Source organism: Suricata suricatta, chromosome 13 (assembly GCF_006229205.1).
Source record: "Suricata suricatta isolate VVHF042 chromosome 13, meerkat_22Aug2017_6uvM2_HiC, whole genome shotgun sequence".
Lineage (NCBI taxonomy): Eukaryota > Metazoa > Chordata > Mammalia > Carnivora > Herpestidae > Suricata > Suricata suricatta.
In genome coordinates, this window is record NC_043712.1 from 26,836,729 (window position 1) to 26,849,957 (window position 13,229).

Consider the following 13,229-nt stretch of genomic DNA (forward strand, 5'->3'; position numbering starts at 1 on the left):
CTCTGTCTTCCTCTTCAGGAATTCCTATGAGCCGGATGTTGTTCCGTTTGATTGTATCACTCAGATCTCGAATTCTCCTTTCCTGCTCCTAGATTAATTTCTCTCTCTTTTTTTCAGCTTCCTCTTTTGCTAGAACTATATCTTCTAATTCACCTATTCTTCTCTCTGCCTCGTCAATCCTTGAGGTGGCTGCCTCCAGTTTGTTATTCACCTCACCTATAGCCTTTTTTAATTCATCAGTTGATTCTTTGATGCTTTTCTCAACCCCAGCAATTAATCTTATGACAAGCTTTTTAAATTCTTGATCTGATATGTTGTCTAGATGTGCCTTGAGCAGTTCTGTGGCTGTGACTTCCTCCGGGAAGTTCTTCAGGGGGAGTGTTTCTTCGTTTTGTCATTTTTGCTAGTTTTCTGTCTCTTGTCACTTTTAGAAAGCTCATTGTGCACTGTGCACCTATTAATATTTCTCTGTAAAGGAGACTTATTGACTCTCCAGGGACTGCCTTTTCAGGAAATATTCTCTTAATGATATCTCTCAGTTTCTCTTGTTGTGCCTGAGTATTTTATTTCCCTACTCTGCAATATTTGTGACTCGCCTTCTTGCACACTTTGGCTTGTTTCTTGGTATAGTCCTAAGAAGGAAAACAGACTGACAAACACAGAGGGAACAGAAGCACCCATATACTCAGACAAATCAAATAAAGAAACACATTACAGGGGGGAAAGAAAAGAACGAAAGTGGGAGGGAAAGAGACGAAAAGAAAAGGAGAGAAAAAAAAAAGAAGAGAGAAAGAAGAAAAGAAAAAAAAATATATAGAAGGGGGTCGGAGACAACATAGGACAGTAGACTGTTTAAAAGTGTATGCCCAGTTTAGGGGAGAGGTAAGGATGAGGTACAGGAGAATATATCTGGGATGCAAGAAGGTGAAAAAATAAGGAAGAAAGGAGAAAGGAAAATAAGGAGTAAAGTTCAAAAGAATTGAGTAAAGAAAAAGGAAAAAAGGTAATAATGACAAATAAGTACAAGTGAAGAAAGAAAAAAATTTTTTTTTATATTATTAAAAAAAAAAACGCAGCAGCTCCACCTGGTGGATAGGCGTGGTTTGATGCGGTAGGTCTTGGAGGCTGTTATCAGAGGCTCTGACCGTGCCTGAGGCGAAATGAGCAGCAGGAAGTGAAGTGTGCACCTTCACAGACTCAATTGTGAAGTCCCCACCCCCAGCCAGGATAGTGATTGCAATGGGGGAAAGGGGGAAAAAAAAAACCAAAAAAACCCGAGTCTCTCTTGGTTTCTGATAGCTGTTGCTCAAGGTGCTGTGCACTGCTGGAAGTGAACTGGGAGCTCTTGCAGTTTAAGCATGCACCCAGGCCTCCACCCGCCCCAGACTCCTTGTTGGAGGTCATGTAGGTGTGGGCCCTATTTTTTCCTGTGGGCATCAGGGATTTGCACAGTCCGTGCAGGGGGCGAGGTGCACCGTGGAGATGGCCGTTCGTGGTCCTATTCCCAAAACGAAGTTCGAGTTGCTCGCCCCCGGTGCTGCCGTGCTTCGGCCGCTCTCTGCAGCCTGGAGGTCCGTTCCCCCGGCGCCTCTGTGCTCCAGCCGCTTTTCGCCAGGAGAAAAGCCGGGAAGTGCGCTCCCCTGTCTCTTCTCTTTGTCTCTCGGGCTCCTCGCGCTTCCCCCACGTTGCGCTGGGGATCTTGCCTCCCCTGCCTGTCCTGGGCTGGCCATTTTCAGATCTCCCGCATTTGCCCCCACTCACTCAAGTATCCTTGAGGTTCTATTCTTTCTGGAGTCCGTATTTTCTCCTTCCGCTCTCACAGATGAGAGTAATATCCTTCTCAGTTCGATAGATGGGGTGGACGGAGTTTACCTAGCTCCCTTCCTCTCCGCCATCTTGGCTCCGCCTCCTTTTTTTTGAACAACTTTGATGACTTCCATTGAGTTGATGAAATTTTTTTTTGTTTTTTCCATTTTCTTAGCAGATTTGAAATTTTTTTGTCTTATTTCTATTGTTGTTATAGGTCTCTCAATTTTTTAATGATGCTTCTTAAATTTATCACAGTCTCTACTTAATATCTCTGCAATCCTGAATAGTACAAGGACTTTAAAATGTTTATCTTTGATTTTTAACTTTTGACTCTATCTTCGATATGGTTGATGTTTAAAATATCATTTTTACTTTGTATTTAAGTTCTCCAAATTACTGCTTTTTTGGAAAAATATTAGAAAAAGAAAAGAAAAATATAAAGCTAGTGACAATTTGGATATACCTGCATATTTACCGATTTCTTTGTTTTCTTTGATTTTTTTATTCCATACCTTTCAGTTGAATACAGTTTTTCTTTGTGGAGTGCTATGCATGGTAAAATTTAGTCTTTGTCTAAAAGTATCTTTGTTTTGGCTTTTCTCTTGAAAGATAGTTTAGTTTGGTGTAGAATAATAGGTTTTTAGTTATGTTCCATGAACAGTCTGAAGATATTATTCTATTTCTTTTTGTCTTTATTCTCATTGATGGCATACACATTCCATTAAGAGAAATCTGTGTTTCATTATTTTTAAGTAACAATAAATATTCTAATAGAAATGGTGTCATGCCATTCTTGACTAACATCCATCGTTCATTGTTCGGCACTAACTTTATCCTTAGGATTTCCTTATATAGACTTGTATATACTTTTATCAAGCATTGATTTTAGAAAGTTATTTGTCTTATTTAAAAAATTATTACAGGTTTGTGAAACATAGATTTAAATATACTTTTTATATGTATTGGAGTTTGAGGTATACTCTATACTGTAATGCATTCTCCAATGAAAAAATACTGCTTTGACATTTAAAGTAGTAACATTTGGATCAGAAGCATAACATTTGTGTTCAGTCATCCTTTCATCACTAATACCAATAGCCTTCATTATATTGACCAAAATCTCATTCCCTTTTAAAAACAGTCTTTTGATTTTAGCATATATATTCAATTGGATCTTGATTAATATGTGCCATAGTCCTTATTCTTACTACTTCTGGTGTGAAAGTATCCGTAGCATAGGAAAAGAAAACTTCATTTTTCAGCCAGCTTATAGCTTATATAGTTTGAGTTGAACTTGAACCTCTTAATATTTATTAAAATTTCAGATCAGAGATGGCTCTGGGAAATGTGTTTACACAACTTTTTTTTTTTTTTTTAAGAATTTACATGTTTATCAGTGTTACAAATTTAGAGGTAATTTTTCTTGTGGATGTATAGCAGACTTCTCCACTGTGGGAATTTGCTTCTTTGGGACTTGTGGTAGAATCTGGAGACATCATTGGTTGTCGCATTTGAGAGGGTTGGGAGGAGGGAGGGCAGTGCTACTGGCATCTAGTGTAGAGGCAAGGGATACTACTCAACATCCTCTAATGCACAGGACAGCTTCCCACAGTGGGGAATTATCCAGTTCAAAATACTAATAATGCCAAGACTGAGAAACTTTGAAAGAGAGGAATTCCATTTCCAGCACCTCTTCATGGACTTAAGTGTCTGGAGGAAGGCGAATTAAAGAATAAATGTTGTAGAACCCAATTCCTTTGTTAGAGTCTTTACAGTTTGACATGCCCTGGGAGCCAGTTGTCCCTCAGAAATGCAGACAAAACATCCTGCCGAAGCTGTTTGCTGTTTTCTTTTTTCTCAATATCTTTCATTCTGATTTTTCAAATTTCTGATACATTTCTTCCCTGTACTTTCTCTGTACCCATTTCCCGGGAATAACAATTAAAACTCTGACTTCAGATCGTATAGAAAATGAAGTTTAATGGGACCATTAAAATTTATTTTAAGTTTCTCTCTGATAGGGGTTGTAAATGATCTGCTAACAAGTTTTGCCTTTTTGTTTTATTTTATTTTATTTTATTATTTAGTAGTTTATTGTCATGGTATATATATACAATGGAAAGTTTTATCTTTTTAAAGTCATATTACTTTTTTTAAATGAAATTTAAGGTAATGTATAATGGCATCACATTTGATTTATTCTCTATCCTTGGCTCAGTAAGAGTCTATATTGTATCATTCATTCAAGAACTATGTCTCTGATAAATTTCATATAAAAGTTTTCCAACCTTTTATTATGAAAATTTTCAAGCATAAAGGAGGACTGAAAGAATTTTAAGGTGAATGCTCATTTACCCACTGACTAGATACTACCATTAAGATTTTACTATACTTGCTTATCATGTATCTATAATTTATCCTTCTCTGTATTCTCTAATCTGTCTTATTTTTAATGCATTTCGATGCACTTTGTTGACTTCAACACACTTCTCCCTTAGTTCGCATATCATTAATGAGTTTATTGTTAACTAGAATTAAATATTTAAGTGCAGTTTTTAAATTTAAAATTTATATAAATGCACAAGTAAAATGTACTATGTTTGGACAAATGTGTACACCTGTGTAATTTCAACTTCTATCCAGATTTAAGTGAAATCTTGCCATTTGTAACAGTGTGGATGGAACTAGAAGGTATTATGCCAAGTGGAATAGGTCATTCAGAGAAAGACAAATATCATATGATTTCACTCATATGTGGAATTTAAGAAACAAAACAGATGAAGATAGGGGAAAGGAAGGAAAAATAAGTTAAAAACAGTGAGGCAAACCATAAGAGAACATATACAAAGATGTTGGAGAGGAGGGGGGTGGGGGATGAGCTAGATAGGTGATGGACATTAAGGAGGGGCCTTGTCGGGATGAGCACTGTGTGTTCTATGTGAGGGATGATGAATCACCGGGGTCTACTCCTCAAACCAATACTACACTGTATATTAACTTAACTTTAATTTAAATAAATAAATTATAAAAAGATATAGAACATTAACATAACCTTAGAAGTCTTCCCTAATGCCTTTTTCAGGCTTTCCCTTTCTCAGCTTCCCCAAAGTAGCTAACTTTCCCATATTTTAATACCATTGGTTAATTTCACTTTTTACTAAAACTTTAACATGTACTCTTTATTATTTAAAGTAAAATCCTCCCCCCTCCCCAGGTTTTCAGTCAGTTTGCTCTTTGAAACAGCTGTACATAGTTAAGGTACAAAACTTGGTTAACTTTGAGACAAGTATATACTCATAAAACTATCAGTCTGTGTCACAAACCTATCCATCACCTCCAAAAGTTTCTTCCCACCCTCTTATTTATGATCATTGTTTTGCAATAAGAAGACTTAATATAGAAAATTTTAAGTATACAGTAATTTAAAGTGTTGTTGACAATGGTACTACTGTCGTACTATGTTGTACACTAGGTCCCTAGGACTTATTCATCTTGTATAACTGAAACTTTGTACCCTTTGACTAACAACTCCCTATTTTCCTCTCCTTCCAGCTCCTGTTAACCACCATTCCATTCTCTGCTTTTGACTATATCCTCCATAAGTAGACAGAGGGAGATGTGAAGCAAGGGGATATAGTAATTAGGATATATATGGATGTATGTGGTAAAATTTAACTAATATTAGTTTTGCATAAAATAGTAATTTGATTCATATAAATAAACTGTACAGAGATGAGTCTGATTGTAGCCATCATTGGTTTCAGGAGTTAGAATGGCATCATCAGGCACATTGCCTATGTCTGCTCTACTTTCTCAGTCTCTCTGGCATATTGACAAGGATGACCAGCAGGAGCTCTTGGTTTACATTCTACCCATTGAGAGATCATTACAGAAAGAATCATTTTTTTCTGACACTGGGTCAGGGCTCTTGGATTGTATCTGATTAGCTTGATTTAGGACACTTGCTAAACAATATCAACCACTATGACTAAGGAAATAAACTTAAAAAAAATTAATTTTTGGCAAGTCCTGTTTCCATGCTTACCCTGAGTTTCAGAGGGTTGGGACAGTCCCACCCTGTAAAACATGGACAGAGAGTGAGGGACTATTGGTTCCTCAAAAGAAAAATATTCATAATTTTTTAAAGTATTGTGCAGATCTGCAACTGTATAGTAACATTATGCAGGGATACTGCATAACTAAAGCAACAGATGTCCACCTCTAAGAGACTTAGAAAGGAGAGAAAGAAGAGAGAAATGAGGAAAAGGGAAATATATGGAGGAGAGAGAATTGAGAAAAGAGAAAGGAGATGAGAGAGAGACAAAGAGAAAGGGAAAGAGAGGTTGATTCATCTTGATGAACAGCATCATGACCTTCATGGGAGCCAAACCCAAGCAGATAAGGCACAATTTAGAAGGTTTACATGAGCATTTTATATTGAAGGGAACATGAGTCCCAAATTTGGCTTTGCAAACATAGAAGCTGTCATGATGGTAAGTTTTTCGGTCTCATCATGAATATAAAAGTCAAGATCTGGTCTCCACTTCGGATATCACAGGCCTTAAGGCCTTTCATGATTTCAATAAATTCAAGTGTCTGCATAGGACTTTCTTCATGGCTTCTTTCACTTCATTATTCCTCAGGTTGTAGATGATGGGATTCAACATTGGGGTTACCACTCCATAAGTCAGTCCAATGATCTCATTGGAACTGTTTGTGTCCTTTGACTTGGGCTTCATGTACACAAAAAGGGCTGAACCACAGAATATAACCACAGTCAGGTGGGCAGAACAGGTAGAAAAAGCTTTCTTTCTCCCTTCAGCAGAATTAATTCTCAGGATGGAAGAGAGGATAAAAACATAGGAAATGATAGATGCATCAACAAGATGTGGTATATATATACAATGGAGTATTACATGGCAATGAGAAAGAATAAAATATGGCCATTTGTAGCAAAGTGGATGGATCTCAATGGTGTCATGCTAAGTGAAAGAAGTCAGGCAGAGAAGGACAGATAACATGTATTTGTATTCATAGGTCTAACAGAAAAACAGGAAAATAGGAGAAACCTAATGGAGGACGATGGGGAGGGGATGCGGGAAAGAGAGATGGGAGAGAGAGGACGCAAAACCTGAGAGACTATTGAATACTGAAAATGAACTGAGGGTTGAAGGGGGAAGGGGAGGCGGAAGGGAGGTGGTGGTAATGGAGGAGGGCACTTGTGGGGAAGAGCACTGGCTGTTACATGGAAACCAATTTGACAATAAACCATTTGAAAAAAAAAAACCATAGGAAATGAAAATTAACAACAGTGAAATCACCAATAAAATAGTATTTGCCAGTGTCATGATGAATATATTTATGTAAATATCTTAACATACGAGTTTGAGAAGGGCCAGGATCTCACAGGTAATATGATCAATGGCATTATTCCTACAGAAAGGCAACATCATTGTTATGACTGTTTGCACTATGGAGGTCAGACAGCCTATAATCCAAGACCAAGCAGCCATGTGCACATAGAGCACCCTGTGCATGATGATGGGGTACCTCAGTGGGTTGCAGATGGCCACATATCGATCATAGGCCATCACAGCCAAGAGGATACACTCAGAGGTGCCCAACCCAAGGGAGAGAGCCATCTGCAGAGCACAACAAATGAAGGAGATAGATATTCTCCCAGACTTAAATACGATAAGCATCGGGGGAATGAATGATGATGTGTAGCAGATGTCCAAGAATGAGAGGTTCCCGAGGAAGAAGTACATGGGGGTGTGGAGGTGAGAATCCAGTATGATGATGACAATGAGGAGGCTATTTCCCAGCAGAATTATCACATACATGATGAGGCAGAGCGTCAACAGGAGAAGCTGGAGCTCTGGGTATTTGGAAAGTCCCACCAGAAAGAATTCGGTCACAGCTGAAGAATTCCCCATCTTCATGTTTCCATGTTTCATTCAGGGTTTAGAAAAGGATAAGAATCGTGGAAATTTAAACTTATAATGTTGATTTTTAGTACACCTTCATTTCCAGTATTGTATTTGTTTCTTGAAACACTCCTAGGAATCAAAATAGGGGGGACATGATATCAATTTTATTGATGATGGATGGTAGTGAGTCTCGGAGATATTAAAAACATCTGAGGACTACATGCAGCATTGTGATGGCTATTAATACTCCAAGAGTTTTACTGGGAAGTGCCAGGTAAAATTTAGGACAAACTATTTTTAAATATAGATATGTAGGGATGTCTTTATTAATTGAAAAATTTTATTAAAGCTATTTTCTGATGAAGCATGTCTTAATTTAAAAGATTATGTAGATCTAGCACCATATAATTTAATTTGGATATAACTTTAGTATTCATTTTTTCAGAGTCTCTGGAAATGAAAGTAAACTGGACAAAAAGAAATAATTATTTGTCGAGTTCTTCAATTAACTGGGATAAAATCTGTTAGGTACCTAGGACAATGAGTGGTTCCAACATTGTATATATATGCTATATAATTATGCTTACTCTATGTAATATAGTGATATTAAATGTATATTTACATATATATACGAAGATGAAAGAAGAATAGCTTTCTCTCTGTTCAAAAACAGTCCCACAAGGGCGTGGGGGAGGATTTCTTAGAATTTAGATCAAAATAAGAGAAAATAGAAAAAAATAACCTTACCAGAAATATCAAATCAACCCATCAGGTAGGCCTATCTGAACTTCTGCAGTTACCTTTGCTTTCACTTTTGCCATTTCTTCTTCTATAATGGTGTCAAGGGAGGGTTTGTTTCTTCATGATTTTCATCAGCAAATTCACAAAAAACATTTAAATAGGGATATATAATCTGTGTAAGACAATGTGTGTACTACCCAACATAACTTCCAAGAAAGGTCCTCCAACTCCTCTTCCAATCACATTGTTACCCCTTGATTATTATAATATAGAAATCTGGAGGTACCGCTGATACCCCACATGCTCTGTAAAGGTCCTGGTATTTTTCTTGGTCTCCCCATAATACATTCTTTCTTCCTTATTCATTTGTACATGTTGTTTTATTAACTAGAAGGGAACCACCTAACGTAGACATTACCTTTTCTAGAAAAGCAATCTCACCTCCTTTTGTGAGGAGGATACCCCTGTTATGTATTGTTACAGCATTCTGTATTTAATGTCTCATAGAATGCTTCATTTATTTATTTATACAACTCCAACTCTGCCTTAGGTACTGTGGTAGGTAACAGAGATCCCATTATGAGAACTTGCTTTTCAAAATGGAAGCTCGATAAAGAATGCTTATGAGAGGTATTTTAAGCGTTCTGTGTTGTATTACTTGTTTTAACATGAAAACATGCATGGAACATTTTACAAAAATATTTTATCAAACTAAAAGAGCCTGTTATTCTCTCAAGGATAGAACAAAACTCTGGATCAATATTACTTATGCATATATGTAATGCATAAAATAGTAAACATACATCCAAACTGTCTACCAAAGTGATATAATTTATTTTATGAATTAATGAAATTTCAAATTAATACTTGAAAATGTATCAATAAAATACCCTAATCAAGTAGGCAAGAAACCAAAATACATGGGCATCTAAAAAGATGCCAAAAAGCATTTGATAATGTATAATATTCATTCTCAGTAAATCCTTTAGAAATATAGATATGGGGGGATACATATATATGATAATAAAGATCACCTCTCTCAAATCATTGGCCACATAATTCAAATTGGTGAAACTCTGGAGTATATTTTAAAAGTAGTCAAAGATTGGTATTGGCACTATTGTTATTATTTAACTTCTTTTTCTATTCTGAGTGATCCACCCAATAGAATAAAGTGAAATAAGCGACATTTCAGGTCCTTTCATCATTCTAGTTTGGTTAGGATTTGAACAGTTGTAGCATTTTTTCTTTTTTCAGGTGGCTAGAGGTCTGGTTTATGTTGTTCGTAGGTCATTCTATATTCATGCAACGATATACCTTAATATGTAATCAATAAAAATTATACTCTTGGAGAGAAGAGTAAATGGAAAGGAAAATGTTCATGGTATAGTGTTAAATTAAAATGGGAAGTTTCATAACAGTATAAATGATCATATTTTGTATATTGTGGCTGAAAAAGCCATAGCAAAATATTATCTAATTTTCTCTGAAATGCAGTATTTGGAGGCATTATTAATATTTTTAATTTTTCTTAATTTTTCCAAATTTTCCCTCACTTTCCAAATTTTCAAAACATGAAGAATATATATTTTATGAATATAAAAATCAGAAGTATTTAACAATATATTAGCAAAATAAATCCAGGAAACATTTAAAAAGTCATTTATGACTATCAGGTAGAATTTATTCTCAGGACGAAAGGGTGGTTCAATATTCACAACAATCAATGCTTTATATCCCATCAATATTAGAAAGGGCAAAAACCATATGATCATTTCAATAGACACAAAAGAGCGTTTGACAAAGTATCACCATTCATGATAAATACCCTCAACAATGTAGGTTTAGAGGGAAAATACCTTAACATAATAAAGGCCTTATATGAAAAACCCAAGGCTAGCATCATTCTTAATGGGGAAAAGAGAGCTTTTCTCCAAAGGTTTTCCAAAGGTCTGGAACAAGACAAGGTTGTCCACTCTCACTACTTTTATTCAACATAGTACTGGAAGTCCTCACCACAGCAACTAGATAACAAAGAATAAAAGCCATCCAAATTGCTAAAGAAAAAGTAAAACTTTCACTCTTTGCAGATGACATAATAGTATATACATAAAACCTTAAAAGACTACACGAAAAACTACTAGAACTGATAAGTGAATTCAGTAAAGTCAGAGGATACAAAATCAATGTACAGAAATCTGCTGCATTAAAAAAATTTTAATGCTTATTTTGAGGGAGAGAGAGAGTGAGCATGAGCAGGGTAGGGGCGATAGAGAGGGGGAGAGATAGAATCTCAAGAAGGCTCCATGTTGCTAGTGCAGAGCCTGAAATGGGGCCCAATCTCATGGACTCTGAGATCATAACCCAAGTCAAAATCAAGACTTGAACACTTGACCCACCCAGTCACCCCTGTTGCATTTCTATACACTAATAAGGAAGAAAAATTAAGAAAATAATCCCATTTACAATTGTACCAAAAATAATAAAATACTTAGGAAAAACCTAACCAAAGAAATGAGAGACCTCTACTCTGAAAACTATAAAACAGTGATTTAAAAATTCAGGATGACAGAAGAAATGGAAAGACATTCCATGCTCATGGGTTGGGAGAACAAATATTGTTAAAATATGTATGCTTCCCAAAGCACTCTACAGATATAAGGCAATCCCTATAAAAATACCAACAGCATTGTTCACAGAATTGGAATAAACAACTCTGGAATCACAAAAGACCCTTTATAATACAAGAAATCTTGAGAAACAAAAGTGAAGACATCACAATTCCAGACTTAAGGTTATACTACAAAGCTCTACTCATCAAAACAGTATGGCATTGGCACAAAGATAGACAAATAATAGATCGATGGAACAGAATAGAAAACCCAGAAATAAATCCATATTTATATGGTTTGAAATGAATTGAGAGAATATGCTGTGGGAAAAAGAGTCTCTTCAACAAATGGTATTGGGAAAACTGGTCAGGTACATGCAGAAGAATGAAATTGGACCACCTTTTTACACCATACATGAAGATCATCTCAAAATTAAATAAAGATTTAAATGTGATACAGAAAACCATGAAAATTCTAGAAGAAAGCACAGGCAGTAATTTCTCTGACATAGACTGTAATAACATATTTCTAGATATGTCTCCTGAGGAAGGGAAATAAAAGAAAAAATAGACTACATCAAAATAAAAAGCTTCTGCCCAGCAAAGGAAATAATCAAGATTAAAGACAGCCTACATAGAGGGAGAAGATATTTGTAAATGGATATCTGATAAGGCTTAGTATTTAAAAATATATAAATAACTGAAAGAACTCAATTCCCAAAAAACAAATGATCCAAAAAAAAAAATGAGCAGAGACGTGAACTGACATTTCTCCAAAGAAGACATCCAGATGGCCAACAGACACATGAAAAGATTCTCCACATCACTCATCACGAGGGAAATGCCAGTGAAAACTACAATGAGATACTACCTCACACCACTCGGAATGGCTAAAATCAAAAAGTGAAGAAGTGATTAAGTGTCGGCAAGGATGTGAAGAAAAACGAACCTTCATGCACTGTTGGTGGGCATGCAAACTGGTGCAGCCACTCTGGAAAACAGTATGAGGTTCCTCAAAAAATTAAAAATAGAACTATCATATAATCCAGTAATCACACTATTGGATATTTACCCTCCAAAATACAAAACACTTATTCAAAGTGATATATGCACTCCTGTGTTTATTGCAGCATGATTTACATTACTTAAATTATGGAAGCAGCCCAAGGGTCCACTGATAGATGAATGGATAAAGTAGATGTGGTATACACACAAAATGGAATATTACCCACCTATAAAATGGAATGAAATCTTGCCATTTGCAGTAGTGTGCGCAGAGCTGGAGAGTATAATGCTAAGTGAAAGAAGTGAGTCAGAGAAAGACAAACACCGTATGATCTCATATGTGGAATATAAGAAATAAAACATGATGAAAGGAAAATAGAAAAACCTAGAAACAGACTCTTAACTCTAGAGAACAAATTGATGGTAATCAGAAGGGAAGTGGGTAGTGTATGGGTGAAGTATGTGATGGGGATAAAAGAGTACTTTCATCATGATGAGCATTGAGTAGTATATAGACCTGTCAACTGCCTATATTGTACCCCTGAAGCTAATAGAACGCTGTATGTTAACTACACTGGAATAAAAATAAAAGCTTAATTAAAAATCTTTTAAATTTTCCTTTTAAAGAAACAGTGGCAAGGGTTAACATAATTCTGTCCTCAGTTTTCTTTAAAAGCCAAGAAAGGGTAAGAACAGTTAATGGATATTGGAGAGAGATTTTCTGTTGATTTATTACACAGACTGACTTAAGGCAACTTAATGTTTCGATTTCAAGCAGTCAATTCCAAATATATGCACTCTGAGCAGACACACTGAAACAGTTCCAATTATTTGAATAGGATTCTAGACTTCACTAGAGTGGTCCAAGTGGGCAGTATAGATAGGATGTGCTTTGTGAGGCACCCAAATATCACACAGTAAAAAGATAAGGCAGAGGATGGAGTCATTGTGAGGAATGTGGGTGATGTTAGTGATTACTGTTACCTCAGCTTCATGATTTCTTCCAAAAAGAAGTAAAGTTTGTTTCTTGCCTGGCTATTTCTGTCCCATCTCTCTCCAAATGCTCTGTCCTTAGATTGATGCTCACCTTTGGGGATCACCTGTAGAAGGAAAGCAAACTCTGCTTGAGGACT

At 36.1% G+C, this 13,229-nt stretch overlaps 1 protein-coding gene and 1 long non-coding RNA gene across 2 annotated transcripts in view; one reads left to right on the forward strand and one right to left on the reverse strand.

The window, feature by feature from the left end:
• LOC115276633 overlaps nucleotides 1-5,467 on the forward strand; it is a 44,761-nt gene extending 39,294 nt beyond the window's left edge. The window contains exon 3 of the long non-coding RNA XR_003902033.1: nucleotides 5,362-5,467. This is a non-coding gene — a long non-coding RNA (uncharacterized LOC115276633). The remainder of the gene's footprint in view (nucleotides 1-5,361) is intronic.
• A 913-nt stretch (nucleotides 5,468-6,380) lies between these two features.
• On the reverse strand, nucleotides 6,381-7,751 carry LOC115275879 (olfactory receptor 13D1-like). The gene is made up of 2 exons (XM_029919639.1): nucleotides 7,217-7,751; nucleotides 6,381-6,613 (listed from the first exon to the last, which is right to left on the reverse strand). Exons 1-2 carry the CDS (start codon nucleotides 7,749-7,751, stop codon nucleotides 6,381-6,383), a joined length of 768 nt encoding a protein of 255 aa, XP_029775499.1.
• Nucleotides 7,752-13,229: the final 5,478 nt, after the last annotated feature.

Excerpts from the sequence above, each read along its gene's own strand:
- LOC115275879 (XM_029919639.1), bottom strand. The coding sequence starts at position 7,751 with ATGAAGATGGGGAATTCTTCAGCTGTGACCGAATTCTTTCTGGTGGGA. Across the intron at positions 6,614-7,216 it reads TGCCATTGATCATATTACCT|CTTTTTCTACCTGTTCTGCC; the intron begins GTGAGATCCTGG and ends GGAGAAAGAAAG.